This window comes from Xiphophorus hellerii, chromosome 3, assembly GCF_003331165.1.
Source record: "Xiphophorus hellerii strain 12219 chromosome 3, Xiphophorus_hellerii-4.1, whole genome shotgun sequence".
NCBI lineage: Eukaryota > Metazoa > Chordata > Actinopteri > Cyprinodontiformes > Poeciliidae > Xiphophorus > Xiphophorus hellerii.
Genome location: NC_045674.1, coordinates 3,283,948 through 3,303,937, shown reverse-complemented (window position 1 = coordinate 3,303,937; position 19,990 = coordinate 3,283,948). Strand labels below are relative to the sequence as shown.

The window sequence follows — 19,990 nt, the reverse complement described above, 5'->3', positions numbered from 1 at the left end:
TTGTGGGATGTTGTTTGTAAAGTTACCATCAAAAACTGTAACACTTTATTGACAGGGTCTGATAAGACTGACATGACACTGTCGTAAACATGACATAACATCTGTCATGAAGATGGAGTCTTTGTGAATGTCTATGACTTGTCATGAAGTATCATTTGGTAAACAATGACACTTTTAATGCAAAGTTGACCATTTTAATGGACTTTTAATACAAGTTTTGATGCAACTTTGCATTAAAAGTGTCATTGTTTACCAAATGACAGTCGATCACTAGAGAAAATAAATTTAGGTTAATTTTTCAAAATCATATTTTCACTATTGAAGGGCTGGTGTCCTACAACGTTTAGACGCGTCTCTGCATCAGCGCACCTGAATCACACAGGTAACTTTTCTTTAAGGGTATCGGAGTAAAAGTGGTGGAATACTTATATATCCCCCACTTTTCAGATGTTTAATTACAAAGTTTTTGGAAAAACAAGTATTTATTTTTCCACTTAACGATTGTACATAACTTTGTGTTGGTCTATCAGACCATAAAATACATAGGAATGTTATGATACTCAATGTAACGGTATATGTTATAATATTAAGGGCAGAAGAAGCAAATGCAAATCTGTAAACTGAAACAGATTAAAAACAAGACTTCAAAAACAATAATAAATCAGAGCTTTTATCAATAATTTATTCAAATATACTGCTGATTTTTAGTCATACAGACAGAAAAGAAATGATTTCATTTACTTTATGGTTTTGTCAGGTTGAAACTAAGAAACTAGTTTTTTTATTATTATTTCTATCCACAGCACCTCTGGGTTGACAGCAGCTGCAGAACCCACAATTTACCTGAAGTGAGACAGACTGCAACAGCGACACACAGTGAGTCAAGTCTGAGTGTGTTTGTGCAGTAGGCCACCTCAGACTGCTCTCCACTGCGGTAATTTGTATTGTTCATAGATAAAATGGTTTGTATTTGATGCTGCCTGCACTCACATAATTTGCCTTATTATCCTGAGATTCTGTTCTTTCAAAATCTGGGAGGAAAATGGCATCAGAGCATTTGGTTTATTTTGTCTTCTGCAATTGCAGCCAGGAAGGATTTGCAGAGATTCTCTTAAATATGTTGGGAAATGTTTTACAATTAGAAAACCTCTGCATGATGGTGAAAACTAACAAGTTTCAGAGTCTCGTATAAAAGTTGCAGTCTGTTGTGGATGTAGGGAAACAGATGTTTACTAGTTTTCCAAAAGGAAAAGAGGCTCTTATTTTTTTATGTTTTGAGAACTGCAACAACAGATAAACAATCTTTATCAGAAGATCAAAAACAACCCAAATTTTGAAACTTTACAACTGACACTTTTAATAACTTTTTCTCATAATTTGTTGAGAACTGAAAGAAATTATTAATTTTAAGACAAATAATTAGACTGAGATAAAACACTTGACAGCTGGAAAAACATCAAATGGTTTTAACAAAAACTGCTAATTTTTCACCAGGTTGCTACATAATTAAATAATTTCATTGATATGTGAAAAGTAAAAGAAATAACGGCATCATATTGTTGGGTTTCTTTGGATCAATAGATAACAAGATAAGCTGTAAGTGGCGCCAATTTTCCAGGAATATAAATCCAATCAAATCTTAAAATTTTAAATCAATGGAGATGATGGACAATCATGTCACATAGAGGTCAGTTGAGAATAAAAAGCATTTAATTACTGCAGTATTTTCTCTCCAAAGCCCAGTGTGTCTCTGTATCTTTCCTCCATCTGTTTTCTAGGAAAAAAAACCTCCTGATACAAAGCTGATGGGAGTGAAAACCAGCAGCTGGGGTTTGTAGTTTCTCTGAGCGTGAGGATGTCAGTGCCAGTGCTCATATTTCACAAAGTCTGTGTGTCTTTATTAACGTGCTGTTTAGCATTCTGAGAGCAGAATCTCAGTAAATAAAGTCTCTGCGTGCCAGTCCCGCAGTTAAGAGTCAAACTGGTTGAACTGGGAGAGGCAGGAGGTGGAATCAGAAGGTCTTCTTCCAGGAACGGAGGTACAGCTGGAAGGGCAGCAGAGGGTTTCTGTTCAACAGGCTCTTGTGGAAAACATCAAAATCAGCTTTCCTGACTCTCTGCAGATAGTCCTCTAACACGACCTGGAGCACAGAGCAAAACAAGCACAAGCTGGTTCAGTTTGGGTCCTGAATTCATGCCTCACCTCCTCAAAGATGACAGTTTCTGAAACTTTTTGCACTTTTTAGACTCTTAGGGCCTGCTCTACTAAACTTCTGTGTGTATAAAAACAAATAAAAACTTGTTTTCATTTGCAAACCTGATCTAAAAACAGCAGTCAGTCAGTGGGCCACCAATCACTGTGGAGATTCAAAAGCACCAAGTCTCTATATTCGAGACTCTTATTTTGATTAAAAAACTTTTTCCACAATGAGTTTGAAAAATACACATTATTTGGAAAACTTTACTTTCGTAGCAAAAACAAAGAACTAAAAATACTGTTGGCTGTCTAGTTTCTACAAATTAAAATAAAATAGTCACATTTATATCGCCAAGTTGCTTACACTGCATCCTGGGTAGATGATGTAGGCTAGGTGCAGCGGTAGCTCAGACTAAACAGAACAGAAATTTATGTGCAAAAATGAAAAAATGAGAAAGACCGAATGGTTGAATAGGAGAGATTTGGCCAAAAAGAGATGGTATTGGTGCTGCTGCTAATTGGAAATGCTAACCAAAACAGAGAGCATATGCTGTAAAAAGCTACAATTTCTTATTCAAAACATTTATGACTAGCACTGGGACCAAAACATTTAAATATATTAGAAATATATTAGAATACAAAGACTTAAATATGCTTCACTATCTCTTTAAACATCCACTCGTCTTCCTATTTGTTTCGATGTCCTGTTAGCTCAACGCCTCATTGGCCCTGCATGCATTGAGCAGGTGAAAAAATGTCGACCTCTGTAGGCAAAAGATAAAATAAAGATATACAATTTTTTTTTAAATTAGTTTTTACATATCACAAACTACAATTTTTGGGGGTTAATAGAAAAATTACAACATATTTAGGCCAACAGGTTCAACTAGTCATGGATTCATTTACACTGAAGATCATAAAAGCTCTAAAAGAATTAAAACTCTGGGTAATTGCTCTAGAAGAGCCCCATTGAAAAAAGGAAATAAAACACCCAGGATTTACCAAGAATGAAACCGAGAGCCTCTGTGTGAAGACGGATGAGCTGCAGACGGATTTCCATCAAAGGGCAACTGAGCAGTCACTGCATACATCATCATGTAAAAGCATAGGAGGAAGAAACCAGAAAAGCGCCACTCGTTAAGGTGACCCCTGCAGACAAACTGTGATTGCAGTGTATTTCTAAACTGTTTTTTTCTGCATCAGGGGTTGGGGGTCTTAAAATGATGAAAGGAATGAATAAAGCAGGAAAATAAAAACCATTTTTCAGGGAAAAGCTTTTCCCAGAGGCCGTAGAATGTCGTTTCTGTTCACTCCCTGCTCAGAAACGAGGGTATTTTAATGATAAAAGACGGAAGAAAATGGACCCACATGCATTTTTCTGTAACAACATGAGATTAGTTAGCATCTGGAAGGGGCGTCACATTTTATTTGAAATCTGAGTATATGGACTTCAAATGTTAAAAAGGAAAAACAAAAGCATGTCAAACCTGTGGCAGATTTTGTTTCCAGCTTAAAAATAGGAACTTAATCAAAGCTGAAATTTGACCATCTCTTTTTGTTTCTTTTACCCAAGAACCACAGGATAAAGCTTGTTGCTTTTCTCCCCTTCATCCTTCTGACCAACGTTATGCACAGCTGTCATTTAGCTCCCCAGCAAAGAGCGAGCGGTGCAGAAACACGTTACGGACGTTCTTTATTCTGCCTGCAACGCTCTCTGAGGTGTCTGTTCCTCCCTCCCCCGTGTCTCTGAACAATTTGGTGGTAATTCAGAGGCTGGAAATGTGTTTTCAAAAGGTTTTTTTCTATTTGGGCACATGGAAACAATTTTCCACCTACACACTGTTTGAGGAGGCATTTCTGCTTCCTTACAGCAGATGAGAATATTTTATTTGAAAAAATCTGCTGAGTTCTTTAAAGAAGTGTTTAAATCAAAAAGATTCTGCAGATCGTAACATCTTTTTAAATTGCTTTTCTTAAATCTTCGATATGTACCCTCAGGTCTATTGCTGTCACTCTTCATGTTGTTTTGAAATGAGTCGGTGTGATTCGTGTCCGTTAGCCTTCACTGGTGCTCCTCTTTTTTATGGTTCATTCTGCCACAATGATCCAAACCTGCAGTTCATCTGAATCTAATTTTCAGGACAAGAAGAAAGCAATGCAGACTGTGCCTGCTTTCCATGTGGATTGCTATCATGAACACAAATAGACAGCAACACTCCCACACATGCATGAAGGGGCCTTTTTGCTGCTTGGAGAAGGTCCACTGCAAAGTCAATCAGAAGGGATTTTTCAGCTCTATCCCGTAGTTGCAGCAGGTCGGTGATGGATCATCATGATGGACTCCATAGAAATGTTTTATCCACCAGCAGAAAGCAGCCTCTGAGTTTGAGTTCATGCATAGTTAGAGTTACATTTAGGTCAAATTCACACCAACCCTGTTTGGTCTGGTTTAATCAAACTGAATTGTTTGCCTTGAAAGTCCGATTTGTTCAGGGAGTTGTCGTCGGGTTTGCCGAAAAACGTAAATCTGGGTTCGGTTGAAGTGAACTCTTCATTCATTAAATGAAACCTCTCTGACATATTGCAGATATTTATACCAATATATAAATTACACATGTCCCTACTTTTATGACACCATGTAAAAGCAAGAAATGCAAACAGGAACAAGATGAAGATAAACATTGGTTGTTAATATCGACCCAGTTTTACTTATCGGACTGATGTCGACGGTTACAAAGTCATTTTGAAGGCACCGATTGGCTTCCTTAGGGTGTTAATAGGCATCATACTCCTAGTGTAAGGAAGGTTCTTAATCTAAAAGTAATAATCTTTAAAACATTTACCTCCCTTTTTCCTCTGAATATTAGCAATTACAGATTATATTTGTAACCCTAACTGATTGAAAAAGAAAAAGTTTAGTCTGCTTTTTTTCAGACAGCAGGAAAACATATTTTTATGCAGTGTACAAATATTTTTGGTTTCAGCTCCACAGACAAAAGGAAAAAAACAACTGATTAAATTGGATTATTCTCAATGCCTTAACAAATCTGGTTGTCTGCACAAACAAGATCTGCAGTCAGCATACGACGGCTGACTTTCAGGGTGATTACTGAAGCAAACATCAGTGATATGAGAAAAAAGTGATTTTAAAATGTAAATGAGATCTTGATGAATGGCAGATAAATATTATAACTTACAGTGGGAAGGAAGGCCGGGGTTGCTGCTGCTGGAACATTGTGGCTAAACGATCGGGCCTGAAGCAGAAAAAAGCAGAACAAACTGAAATAATAATAAATAAATAAAAAACGATGTTTTTCCTGTGTAAGTACGTTTCAAAAAGATTGTAAAATCACAGAAATCTAAGCTGCAACTTATAATAAAATACTTGTATTTGCTGCCACCAGCATCAAAAAAGTTGAAAAAGAAAAATTCTTAACATCTCTAATAAAAGACGATATGAATTTTCTACTACATACGTGCAGCTATGATACTTGAGTAACACAGACTGAGTCACACTTTCTAATAATATCTGAAGGGATCTACGATGCTATTTCTCTAAGCTTTTGAAAGTTTTTTCCATCTAGTTTTGCACCCGATTATTTCAAGAGGATTCTGTTTTTGCTCAGGCACTCAACGCCGACCTTTGGATCACTTAGACACACAAATGGAAACGGCATGAATAAACCAGTGTCTACCTGCAACAGGCAGTTTGTCAAACAACAGCTAAATTGTCTTTCTAGGACACATTAAATAAAAACATCATTTAGCCTAAATACTTTTGTTGAATGTACAAAAATACAACAGTATGACAAACATAATAGTACTGAAATGCCAAAAACGTCATAACCAAAGAACTGTGAGCTTGACACACAGCATACCTCATCTCCATTAGTGATGTGTTGGTAAAAAAAGTTGCATAAAGAGGACCAGTAAGAAAGACAGAGTGAGAATGATAAAGTAAATGTAAAATCAGTGGTGGGCAAACTCTCACTAATACTGGAGCTAAAACGTTTAGTTTCCCCTAAATACTTTTTTTCAGTAAAATTCTAACAAGATAATTTACTTGACTGCTTTGTAAACTTCCAGATGAACATCACTGCTGAAATTTATATTCATAATCTTATTTTGAAGTCTGTTAATACAGCATTTCTGTCTCCTTCCCTAAAATTCTCTTTTTTAAGACATTTTTTGAGCAAGTGGCAAGTCAGTATGGCTGAAATTAGCACATTAGCGCTTTAGCTTCCAGTTACTAACATTTTAGATAGCAGTGCCCACCACGGCCTAAAATGGACATTTTTAGTGGTCATCTCATATTAGCCAAACCACAGGAAGAAGAAGGAAAATTATGCAACTTATTTTCTTCCAGGATTCATTTATATTTTCCCTGCTTCCATGGTTTACTGCGAGGATGATCCGTTCAGGTGCAAGTTAGCCAGGAAGTTCTTTTTTTTTTTTTTTTATCTGAGCAGAACTCTTCCACATGTTTGCTGAGTCTCCTACTTCATTTTTGGCAAACCCTGAAAAATGACTTTCTACAGCTTTCTTGCTACTGTCTCATTGTTTTGGTAGATTTTGCAGTAATCACATTTGTCATGGCAGGAAGTAAAACTAATTTAGATATAATTGACCTAGTTTGATTAAGTATTGACAAGATAGAGTCAGGCCAAGCAAAAGCATTGTTCTGGATAGAAGTCACCAAGCTGGATTGTTATTAAGTACTTAGGCATTTTCCCCACTGTGAGAAGTCAAACAGTCTACAAAATATGCAAATAGAAGCAAAAAAGCAAAAGAAAATCTCATCATCAGCTCCACATGGGGCTGCAGAAATTAGGTTTCTACTCTGCCAGCTCAGCCCTAATTAAGTCAATTAGTTAATTAATTAGAACACATTCTTTTTAGTACAAACGTCTCATTTTTGTAAGTTTTACTCAAACTTTTACATGAATATAATAAAAACAGTTAATTAAAGGAAAATATTCACAAATTTAGACAAATGATTTTAATATGTTTCATCTTGTTTGTCCTTAACTGCCCTTCTTTCACACTGAATTATTTCTAACAGACATGATATAGGTTGATTTTTAAATCCCCTTTTTTCTCTTGCGATCTGTTTTTCTTTTAACACCAGTCAATATCACCTGTGAAACAACCGGTGCAGGCCCTTTCTTTCAACGGAAATTACTTGGTATTCCCAGGGAAGGAAGAACCTGTGGGTGTGTAGACTGAAGTCTGAATTTGTGAAGTTAGCAACTAATCCCCTGAGCTAAAACATGTTCCGACACATTCTCAACTCAACAAAGGATTTGTGGGTCCTAACTGTGCTTGTCAAGCTGTTCCAAGGAAGTGTTTGCAGACTGGTCTAACACACAGGCTTGCTGGAGTAAAACAGTGCTTTGCTGCTGCAACTGACAAATGTGTAAAGATGTAAATGTTGCTGACCACTGGTGTAGACAGTGCTGGCAATTCCTTTAATTCAATAGTCTTTTCATGGATTTATAATTAATGGAGTAGAATTAAACAACGTTTAGAAATATTCCACAAACTAGCCTGAAAATGAGGGATAAAAGCCAAACTCAAGATACTGTGATTAGATCAAGTGGTAAGACATCCAAAGAACTGTTTGTGTTTTCATCTTTAAATCGGTATGGTTCATCTGGTTTTTATACACTAATGAAATGTCACTTTACTGGAATTCCTGGGAAGTTTGCTTAAAACAGAAATTTGATTATAACTTTAAAAAAAAACAAAAACCCATTGAAACAGTAAACCGATGAAAAATAGCACTTTGATTCCTACTTCCCAAAAGCTCTCTCTGAGTGTAATTTAATGTGATTTAGCTTCTAGCAGAATTTCCTAATAGGTGCAAACAATGAGCAAACGAAATTAAAATGCTTAAGTGTTTGAATAGTTGCATAATGAAAAAGTCTCCGTAGGACAAAAATCAATAAGGCAGGCAAGTGGAGACTAATACATCTCCAAACCAATTAGCTGCAAACTCTTAGGAGAAACATAAAAGTAAACAGAAGATATTTGCAGGACATTTTGAGTCATCCACAGCGTTGCAGGTCCAAGCTGCAACCCACAGCATGCCAGAGCATGAGTCACCAGTGATGTTCATTTTAAAAATACCAAACCTGGGGCGTGCTGTGGTGGCGGAGGGGTTAGCGCGACCCACATTCAGGCAAACGTAGCCTTGACGCGGCTGTCGCGGGTTCGACTCCCGGACCTGACGACGTTTACCGCATGTCTTCCCCCCTCTCATTCCCCCTTTCCTGTCAGCCTACTTTGAAAAAAAAAAAAAGGGACACTAGAGCCCACAAAAAGACCCCTTGCGGGGCAATAAAAAAAAAAGGAAAAAAAATAAATAAAAAAAAAACAAACAAAAAACCTATGCCTGCTGTTCAAGTGGTATAAAAGTTGTGGAGAGAAACTAAAGTGCAGTGGATGTGAATGAGCTGAACGAACAGCTTTAGAAAAGGATTCACATCCAATCAATGGTGATATGACTGATGAAATAAATTAAGATTTTCCTTGTTGAAAATAATTTAGGTCCTCCCAAGGAAAATCCTTCTTGAGTTTCTGCAGCATTTAAACCGTTCCGACATAAAATGTCCCCAGAAAAGAGGCTAATTGCACATTTCCATTGGCGTTTCGGACCACTCATTTTCTGACCGTCCATCTGTGCCGAACTTGCTGTGTAGATTCTTTTACCAAGTGTGTATAATAATTGTCCTTCCTTTCCCCTCCATTCATTTCACCCATTTGAAGAAGGAATAAACATACAGTATGTGTGGTATAAATTATTTAGGTTAAATAATTCATGAAAAGAAACCTTTTCGATTTGACTTTAATACACTTCATATTCAGATTTCTGCTGAGTAATTCTTGAATTACCCAGCATGATGCTATTACTAAAACATGCAGACATAATTTCTGATTCTTGCCAGTGTCATGGTAAAATCAAGTGTCAAACCAAACCTTCCTGGCTATTACTTGGTATTTTAAAGAAATTTTGGGTGAATAAACCAGAAAAATCATAAAGATGTGTATAAAACCAGAGGAGACAGAGCTTTCACAGTAACATCTCCTTAATTGTTGAAGGTTTTTCCTCTACAGGTCAGACAGCCCTCCTTGCTAACAATTTCTGAAGTGGCTTTTAATGAGCGAGTCTCTTTGAAACTGACATAGTACAAAGCTCTAGTCCAGGTTCTAGGTTTATTGGACTTTCCACAACAACTCCTAATAACTTTGGCTGAAATGATTAAATAAAAAGTTTTTAAAAAATATAGTTATTAGAGTTTTTAAGTTTTTCTTTTTATACTTAAAGTACCCACTAATATTTTTTAGCTCTATTTTTCTTAGGGTTAGGTTATTAGGTTGAAAACTATCTGGGTTTTCACTTTCCAAAGATACCAACATTCCATTACAGAAAATGCATCCATCCATGCAATAGTTTTATAGAAATCTAAAAATAAAATGGTGGATGAAAAACAAACACATTTCTAAAAGAGGATATTTATAAAGAACTATAAAAATCGTGTACTATTTTTTTCTAGCTGGACATATCCTTCAATACAATATTGAATGAACAGATATTACGGTTTTGGATTAGAAAAGCTGAACCTGGCCAATTTCCAAAGTTTTTTTTGATAGAACGGTAAATTTGCTTTGTGTAAAAGTTGAGACAAAAACAATTAGAACATTATTTTCATGTTACATACATGTTCAAGGTGCACGTGAGCCTGGCTAGCGATGTCGAACACAACATCTCGAACGTTCTTCTCCCGGCTGCCACGGATGAAATCCTCCTGAGACGCTCCGCGCTAAAAAAACAAAATCAGAAACAGAATCCACTGCGTTTGTTTCCAGATCACAGATTAGTGTTGTCAATATCCAGGGCTGAAACAATTAATCAGATTAATCTGGATGAATCAATTATTGAAATAGTAGTCAACTGATTTAGAAATCGATTAATCATTAACTGGAGTATACAAACTCAAAAAATGCCAATTTGTGACAGAAGAACACAATCAGAGAAGGAATTAAGCCAAAACTTTATGAAAAATACAGACTTTGCAAAGACAGAAAAAATTTCTTTATCTGTAAATATGTTTGACCCAGAACTCCTTAAATAGACGTTTTAGCTTCACCTGGTTCAAATAATGTTAAAAAAAATCCTGTTTTGCATTCCCATTATTAATTGCTTAAACTAAAAAAATAAACATATCAACCGTACAGTGAATGATGCAGAAAAGACAAAGCTTTTCTCAGGTTAATGTTAGAAGTATGTTTTTAGCTGCCGATGCATCCTTTGCTACAAATAATCAAGCATTCACAAAAGGAATGTTTATTTTCTTACTTAAAAAGGAATAGAAAAGTTTATTTGTATTCTGAATGTATTTCTAATGTATTAAAAAACTAAAGTGGTAAAATGTCAAATATGCTAAATGTGGCATACTAGAACAGTCAAGACAAAAGGTGAGAAAATGTTTGTTTATGGGTATGAAATGGAAGTAGGATGGGTAGGAACATTGAAGTTGGATAAAGTTTCATCTGGAAGACGTAGGGGAAACATGTAAAACTGAACTTTCAAAACTTTATGGAAAAAGTGTGAGTTTAAATCTTAAATCTAACAGGTCAAGTGTTTTGTTTTCACTAAAAATGTTCTAAGAAAAAAAACCTCATAATTTTCTGATAAGAACCCGTGAAATATTTTGAAGTTTGGACACGAATCAAAAGTCCTTTCAGTTTTATGACGCAGCCAGAAGCACAGGAATCGTTTCGTGACCCTGAGCACCTGCAGTGATAACAGCTCCCAGTTTTATCTACTCAGCTCTAAGAGCCAAAATCTTCAAAAATCTGCAGATAAAACTCAGAGAAGCAGCGCATGAAAGACATTCTGAGAATCTCGTCAAAGTAGGAGGAATCTTTATACAGAAAGATGACATATAAAAGTGTGTCTGTCTGAAAATGCACCTTACATCAAAGTACATCACTGACTGACGACAAGACAAAAAATATGGACGAATATTTCAAAAAAAGTGCTTGAAGATGGAAAATTTCTAAACGAGTGCTGCAGAGGAAAGAAAGAAAGTATTTGGATCAGATATCACCTTCAGATTTATGATTTATATTCAATATTTAATATCTAAAATACAATATAGATTTGTTTCAAGCGGAAAATATTTTCACTTTTAATTGTTGAAAGAAATTAAATTCTACTAGGAACTTCTTTGTTAGACTTTCCTTCCATTTTGACACATTAAATCCAAAAGAAATTTCTCTGAATTCATAACTTCAAATTATGACAGATTAACTGTTTCAACATTTCATCCTCGAGAATTCAGAGACGATCAAACATTGTGTTTCAAGAAAGAATAAGAAAATAAAGATTGATAAGATAACTAAGTGCAAGTTTGAACCATTATTGAATACAGATATTTTCATTTTACATAAGATGCTGAGAAGAAATTAAGAGCGACAAATCCTGCAGTGGAGAAAATAAGTATTCAACACATCAACATTTTATCTCAGTGAATCCATTTTTAATGGGGCCACTGACATTACATCCTAAATAATACACATGCAAAGAAACCAGTATGGCTAAGTTCATAAAGTATTTGCTGAGGTGGAAGGATGCAGCACAAAAAAATAAAATAAGCAAATAAGCAAAAAGCCAGAAAGCCAAGAAACCAGCTGAAATCTATCAGTATTTAGAAAGCAAGCTTAGCTCTAATTGGTGGCCTGTAAAAAGGTAAATAGTTCTCTTAAGTGATTTGTTAGAAAACATACATTGGTTGAAGATATATTTACTTATCAGTAAGCACCATTGGGGTAATAATCTTCTAACCTTTTTGACCAGGTGATTTCTGACAGAGGAGCAACAATTATCAGAAGACCTGTGCAAAAGTAAAGGACCACTTGCAAGGAGCTTTAGAAAGGAACTACCAGTCGCAGCTTTTCTATGAAGAAGTTAAATAATTCGGTCAAATGTTGTGTCCTGTAAGCACACTCACTGCACAAGACTCCACTGCTGAAGAAAAAGCCAGTTAAAGTCAGTGAAATCCTGGGAGATTATAGTCTGGATGAGATGAGAGCAAATGTTAATGAATGACACTTCATCAAAGCAAACGATACGTTTCTATATCTATGGAGGGTGTTTTGAAGTTGTCATCAATGAAAAAGACTTTTTCACAAAGTATTAAAATACATTTTACTAAACATTTTCAATGCTTTTTCAATGAGTCTTTTCGCTTGATCAAACGTAACATAACTGAGGAACTAATGGACTTGATTGTTGTCATTTCCATGTTGATATGCTCATTAGAAATATATTTACTGACAATACATTATTGTGTTTAATAATACAGATTTTCATCATTTCTCAGCACCTTAGTGAAGAGATTTGACTTCATCTTTGAATCCAGCAAAGGATCAAAATATCAGCGCGATTTTTGTTGGAAGAAAAATTCCTCCCATTCCGCTTACATGCAGTACATTTGCCGAGGAGATGATTCAGCTCCAGATTACTGAGAGATGATGAGAAAAATTGGTGCAGGAAATAAAGGGTATTGAAAAGAAGAAAAATATTAAATGAAAGGATAAAAGACCAACGTTTCAGACAAGCAATAAAGGAAAGAAATAATTTCGGGGACTGCAAAGCTATTAGAAAGCACCATTGTCCTCGCTTTGAACCATCTGCTGGTTCTGACAAATATTAAGCCTCAATAAATGCACAATTATACTTGATCTGCCTTTAAATAAAATAGCTCTAGCGCAAGCTTATGCTTGAGTCCCACTTTTGCTTCTTTTGAATTCAACAGATGTAAATGGAGCAACAGAAATTGAAGGTGCATTGAAGGTACATTGTCAAAAAAGTTGGTAGATAAAGTGACAAATAAATGTGACACAACTTGCAGTTAAAGCTTAGACTCATCTGTGCAAGTAGAATTACATTTCCAGGAAAATCTGCAATAAAAAAAAGACAGAGCTCTTAAAACCAGAGATGTTGTACATCGGTTTTTACCAGAGAGCGAGGTTTTAGCTCCAGTATTGTCTGAGGTATGAAATGGGATAACGGCTTACGGCCAACGTTGCCCCGACTGAGAACTAAATTTTTATGGAGACTTGATGTGCGTCATTTCACACCTGCAGTTCCCATCAGACATGTCAGAAAGGGACAAACCAAGCAGCAAATTGGCTCAAGCTGCTGCTTTCCCGTAGATCATGAATCAGAGTTTAAAAGGACTGAAGTATAACTCGGGAAATGCTAGTTTACACTCTTAAACCAAAAACCTTTGAGTTTACACTACATAATACGTAAATATATGATGTTATGGTAATAGTCATACAGACAGGCCTTTAAATTATTAAAAGAACCTCAAAATTTGTATGTGACTAACACTGAACTGTCTATAAATACCAGGGAGAGAGTTGTGGTGAAGTTTAAAGCAGGGTGAGATTCTACAGCAATATCTCGAACTTTCTAAATAATTAAGTGCAACCACAATCAGATTACTGTGCCAACGCTTTACGATCCCAAAGCAACCCGCATGAAGACAAACACAGAAATCACACAGGAGAGAATTGTTTAATGGATGGAGCCATTTATGGATCACTTTTAAAGTTTATTCAACAATGCAAGCTGACAGCATCATCACAAAACCATAACAAGATGAAGGAAGCTAATAAAAACAAAGTACAACTAATAGCAACGGCCCATAGTTGAGCATTAACTGCAACAACTATAAGGAAATCTGTTTGGATGTGGAGTCAGAACCAAGCGTGGTGGGATTGTGAAGTAACTTAAGATGGAAACGGCGAGTTAAAAAATTTGCTGTAGTGTTTTTTACAAAGTGAGCTTTATCCATACAGTACAGACCAAAAGTTTGGACACACCTTTTAATTCAATGAGTTTCCTTTATTTTCATGACTATTGACATTGTAGATTCACACTGAAGGCATCAAAACTATGAATAACACATGTGGAAATATGCACTAAACAATAAAGTGTAAAACAACTGAAAATACCTCTTATATTCTAGTTTCTTCAAAGTAGCAACCTTTTGCTGTGATTACTGCTTTGCACACACTCTGCATTTTCTTGATGAGCTTCAAGAGGTAGTCACCTGAAATGGTTTTCACTTCATAGGTGTGCCCTGTCAGGTTAATAAGTGGGATTTATTGCCTTATAAATAGTCATGAAAATAAAGAAAACCCATTGAATTAGAAAGGTGTGTCCAAACTTTTGGTCTGTACTGCATAAACAAGCTGAGTAATTATGATCTGCATGGAATATGGGACACATAAATATTCAGTGGAAGCCAAAATTCTCCCTCCATTAAATTATTTATCCAAAGTGTTTTTTGGATAAACAATTTGGATAAATAATTATCCAAATTATTTACAGGTTGGCCTACACAGGTGGTGCATAGGCCAACCTGGAAGTCCAACACACATTAATCTAATAGTTTGACCTTCTCAGCTTGCAATAAAGTCTTTTTAATGACCTAATTACACAAACACTGTCTGGGAACTTTTATCTACAGATTAAAATGCTACAAGCGTTTGGGTTTTTTAGTTCAGCTTTTCTAAAAGCATAAAAATAGATTAGAAATAAAGATGACATATATTAAGACATGCTATTCATTTGCAGCAATGTTCCAAGTAAAACTCCATCAAATAATGACGCCATTAAATGTCTTACGTGTCAGTTTTACATGTCAAAGCAAAATTAACGGAAAAACTAAAAGATTCTTGATGTAAGCAGCCTGATAGGGACGTTTTCATGAATGTGTTGAAATGAGTGTGGCTCGTCATGCTGCTGATTTTTTCTTATTCCCCCCTCAACTCATCTCTGTTTTTTTCTGTTATGTTTAATCAGTCAAGTGTTACTAGAGAAATATTCCATCTGTTATCTGCCTTCTGCATCCTGGACATATTACTCATATCTTTTAATGAAGAAATAAAAGTTGTTCTCGTTTTACGTTATGCTGTAGGTAGTAGTGGTTGGGTGTTGCAGGGTGATTAAACACACCTCCAGCTCCCTCTTCTGGAAGTGGTAAGGAATTAAAGCCTGGGGTCAGAAGCGTCATCTTTGCATCAGAGGATTTTTTAAGGGCAGAGCTTGCATGCTTCAAACAACAGCCCTGGTTCCCCCCCGTCGGCTCTTCCAGCAGCAGCAGTTGGTCCTCACGCCGGGCAGAACGCCCAGACAAGGTTGGGAAATGTTTGTGGCATTATTTTCCACAATGATTTCAATCCAATGCTCTCATGTTTGCCAAACGGCTGCAGAGTAACATTTCCTCCCCTTGATTTCCCCTTTTCCTCCCTTGATTCTGTTAAAGTAGGGGCATGAGGGGCCTTTGCCTCACAGATTATTTATATCAAGGGTTCCCAACTTTTAGATGCATCAATCATTACCAGGAGTCTGAAGAACCAAATAACTGCTGATGAGGGAATTCAGACATTTGATTCAGGTGTTTTGGAGCATTGAAGCATATAAGTTACAAAACAATGATGGGAATTTTTGCTTGGAGTTTCTCTCCTTAAATGAGCTGAAACTCCTTTAAGAGATGAGCGCCAATTCAGATTTTCACCAATACCTACTTATTTTGTCTGAAAAGTCTCTAAATATAAAATAAATATAGCAACAAATTTGCTAAATTTGCAACAATACAGTGACATCGCCTAAAATTAAGGAAATCTGGGGTGATTTATCAATGAGGGATTCATCGGTGCACCTCCTAATATGTATATAAACCTTGTCACCATATTTTTATTTTGCAGTTTAAGCCAGGTAGAAGAAGGCAGGAGAAGTTCTGCATTAACTTAATGAAATATCTGCAGATCTCTAAGGTACAAACATTTGCATGACGGTAGCATATTTCTAAAACTTCTCCAACCATGGTCCCTGCAACCATTTCTTTACTCACTCTTTTCCGGTTTTGGGATGGACTGATATAAGAAAATTTGTGTCAATATAGGTGTTCAATATCAATATTGCAGCTATGATCGATAATTGATATTTACCAATTATCTAAGTTAATTATCTATGTTTTTCATACCTTTCTGCACTTCCTACATTTCTTCTCTGCTTCAAGATGAAAATAAACATCCGTTATTAATATCGGACCAATACCAACACATTACAACAGCAACTGATGATAATGCCAATATATTGTCCCTTCCTAGCAAGTGATCTTAGCAGCTTGATGGGGTATAAAGGCTTTTAGATAAAAACTCCAACTTTTCTTTATTGGAGTGATGGTAAAGATAGAAAAATCTTAAATAGCAATTCTTTAAAAAGGTCTTTGCACAGATTCGGTCCTTCAGAAATGCTATTTTCAACAGATTTGATTTTTATGTTAAGATGCATGAAAAAGTCTGTTTCAATCGACATGAATTCAGACTCTTAACAGAACATCTCAGCGTTCATAATTTACCCAAAACTTGTCCAGCTTTGTGTTATAATGTCTACATTATAAATAAAGACATTTTGGAAAAGACATGCAGACAGTGTTTACACTTATTTGGGATCAATATCTGAACTGCAGCAGCCTCGGATATTGTTTTCATAAGGCTGAACAGAAGCAACTCACCAGCATGCATATATCCATGGGCAGGTAGACTTTCCTTCGGCTGCTGTTGTAAGGAGTCGCTCTGAGACACGTGGTGATTCCCTGAGCTTTTCCTATGTGACTTGCTGCATGATCTGCATGGACATTTTTCACTCCTGCAAACAGAAAAAAAATATCAGCAACAAAATCCTACTTTCTGAGAAATCTTGCAAAGTTTGCAAGTGTTTTAATAAACAGAAGCCGTTTGCAGTGACGATGTCTCAGGTTTTTCCTGTGCATCCGTAGACCGACAGTGGGATGATTATGACCTTACAAATGGAGATGCTGCTATTTTAAACCTAGAGTAGACATGAGTGGTAGCTGGAATGAGAAACTGCTTCACCCTGATGTCACTCCTGTATTCACTAATGAGGAAACAGGAAGACGGCCAACAAATCTGGTGAGTTAAGAGATGCAATATTTCTGCCAAAGGGGAAAAGGTCAGAAAAGAGACCAAAGCCGCTGTCTGAAGGAAAAAAATACCTTTTTTTAAAATTTTCAGCACCTTTGAGACTTGTATAATAAAAAAATGCAGAATAAGAAAGCAGCACTAAGAAAGTTGATGTTAGAAATGCAGCAACATGTCTAACCTTCAGTACCATTTCTCATTAATACGTACCTAAACACTCCAGCAGCAGGTAAAATAGTGAAGACTGTGTGTTCTCTGAATACTTCTCAAGCTCCTGTAGGTTCCTGTAGGCTCTGTCATCCAGATCCTTTTCCTGGTCAAACAGAGAGACTCAATGAGTTCCACTTTTAACATCAAGACACAGAAACATCATTTATTAGTGAGAATGATCAATTATTAACTAGGGCTGCAAGAAACGATTATTTTAGTAATCGATTACTCTGACAATTTACTGAATATTTGGATAAGAAATTGGCACATTCTGCTGATTTTTCATTGAACCATTTTTACACTATATTAGAAATACATTAAAAATGCAAAAAAAAAGCAAATAATTTAATTACTTTTTGGAAAAAGAAATTCTTCTCTGCATCCTCTGGGATTTAGAGTTGTAGTTCAAAGGTTATTTGAGCTTTTAAAATGCTAATTAGCAGCCACGGATTCGCATCATAACCACTGCCCGGAATGATGAAAAAAAATAAATAAATTAGAGTAAAACTCTTTGCAACTGCATAGAATCCAAAACCATAGAAAACAACCATTAAAATATGAAATGTGTCAACAAAAAGAAACATGAACAAAAGTGTAACCTTAGGTACACTCACTTTCTTCTATCTAAAATAAAACTGTGGTCTCAGAACTTGGAAGCATTTCCGCTCAGAGTTCTTGATCCTTTGGCTTCAAAGTTTCCAAGTCCCATTGGAATATATTGATCCCACTTAAACAATTGTATTCACTGTACTGACAGTAATTACTCAATGCTATCTGAACTAGCACAATGATACCCACTGGACATCCTGAATGCTTTTCTTTTAACTTTCTTTCTTACCCTCTCTGTAACAATCCTCATCAGCCATCTTTTTGTAAGACCATGTGTCTTCACTGCCTACAAAGAAAAATAAATATAAAGATTATTGACCCCTAAATGCTTGAAAATGTGTCAATTCAAAATTCTTTGTAACGACATTTACCTTCCACAGCTCAGTGCTGACTGGCTGGTTTGGAGGGTCATCTCGGTAGATCTCCTCTATGGCCGTCTTCCAGAACTGCATTCGCATCAGACCAATGGTCTTCTGGGAAATGGAGTCCTTCACCTAGTGAAGACAGAAAAACAGGGAGTCCAACACTGAACACATTAGTTTAAAAGAACTGCTGGTATCAGACACATCTACTTTTCCATACACCTAGCATTAGTTTGACAATCAGTTTTGACCTCAATATAAAAAACAACCTTCCATTCAGTCTATGGAGGAATACCTGCCTGTGCCAGCTCCACATTAAAGGCTCTCAGAGCCAGAGAGGAGCGCCGCGCCTCCTCTGGGAGGAGGAGACACGACAAGAAGCCCTCATAGTCTCTGGACCTGAGGAGGAGCAAAAAGAGATTTAAGACTCAGGAGGAACTTTAAAGTCAGCGTGAAGCAAATTCAGATTTAACTGTAGCAAGGTACATGAAAAAAATGGAAGAAAAAGAACAACACAAGCAGGAAAAACTTTAATTTATGAAAAGAAAATCTTATAAAAATGCAAGAATAGAAATTAAGACACAGTTAAAAGACTAAATTAGCAATAAAAACCTTTATTAGATTTGAAATAACTTATTACATACAGTCTTAGAAAGTTTCACTACTTACAAATATATACATCACGATGACAAACTGCATTGTTTTAAAGTACATAAATTGGTGGTTGCACGATGACAAAATGAGGACATGTATTAATTATTATTATTAATAATTTAATGAATGATTCTATAGGGCTGCACAGCGGTGCAGTTGGTAGCAATGTTGTCTTGCAGCAAGGAAGTTTTGGGGAGGTTTTCTGCATGTTCTCCCTGGGCATGCGTGGGTTCTCTCCGGGTACTCCAGGATCGTCCCACAGTTCCAATACATGACTGTTAGCTTAACTGGGCACTGAGACAATTAGCGTAAGCCGATCCATCCATTGTCTGTACACCCTTATCCCTAGTGGGGTCGGGAGGGGTGCTGGTGCCTGTCTCCAGCTAACGTTCCGGGCGAGAGGGGGGGTACATCCTGGACAGGTCGCCAGTCTGTCGCAGGGCGTAAGCCGATTACAAGAACTAATGCAAACAATCTCAAACTGAAGATAAAAACATCTAAATACTTCAATAAACACATAATTAGCACGTTGTCTTATTATTTAGCAGACATCTAAATGAAGAATGCCATAATTAAGCCCACTATATTCGGACTAAATTTGCTACATCTAAAACAAATAAGCTGCGCCATTTAAGTGTTTACTGCTGTAAACACAGTTGATGCATGTGTTTAGTAACAACATTCATCATGCCTGTTAGCAGAACTGACCCACCTGACCAGGTTCAGACAGTATTTCTCACTGTGCTGATTCTCCCCTGCTGTGTTTGTTGATGCTCTCACACTTTGTATTTCAGCCAGTCTTTGAATACAAACCCCGTTCAGCGCTATCTTTCTGGGAATACTGTAAATTAGCGACGCTTTTCTGCTAAATAATCCATGCTGAACACTGACGCCGACTGCCATGTTCCCCTTCACCTAGTGTTGCGTTCTC

At 36.4% G+C, this 19,990-nt stretch overlaps 1 protein-coding gene and 1 long non-coding RNA gene across 3 annotated transcripts; both read right to left on the bottom strand.

Annotated features, from left to right (window-relative positions):
• Positions 1-661: 661 nt before the first annotated feature.
• Positions 662-19,986, bottom strand: ndufaf6 (NADH:ubiquinone oxidoreductase complex assembly factor 6). 2 transcript variants are annotated; one of them, XM_032559359.1, is made up of 9 exons: positions 19,772-19,986; positions 18,705-18,804; positions 18,415-18,537; positions 18,273-18,329; positions 17,435-17,537; positions 16,798-16,931; positions 9,919-10,020; positions 5,395-5,451; positions 662-2,141 (listed from the first exon to the last, which is right to left on the bottom strand). In XM_032559359.1, exons 1-9 carry the CDS (start codon positions 19,960-19,962, stop codon positions 2,013-2,015), a joined length of 996 nt encoding a protein of 331 aa, XP_032415250.1. In that variant the 5' UTR covers positions 19,963-19,986; the 3' UTR covers positions 662-2,012. The 2 variants fall into 2 exon arrangements, with proteins under 2 accessions (XP_032415250.1, XP_032415251.1); XM_032559360.1 differs by having other exon boundaries at positions 18,701-18,804; positions 19,772-19,911.
• Positions 6,604-9,904, bottom strand: LOC116717764 (uncharacterized). Its single transcript, XR_004338802.1, has 2 exons — positions 8,586-9,904; positions 6,604-8,331 (listed from the first exon to the last, which is right to left on the bottom strand). It is a non-coding gene; the product is annotated as an uncharacterized LOC116717764 (long non-coding RNA).
• Positions 19,987-19,990: the final 4 nt, after the last annotated feature.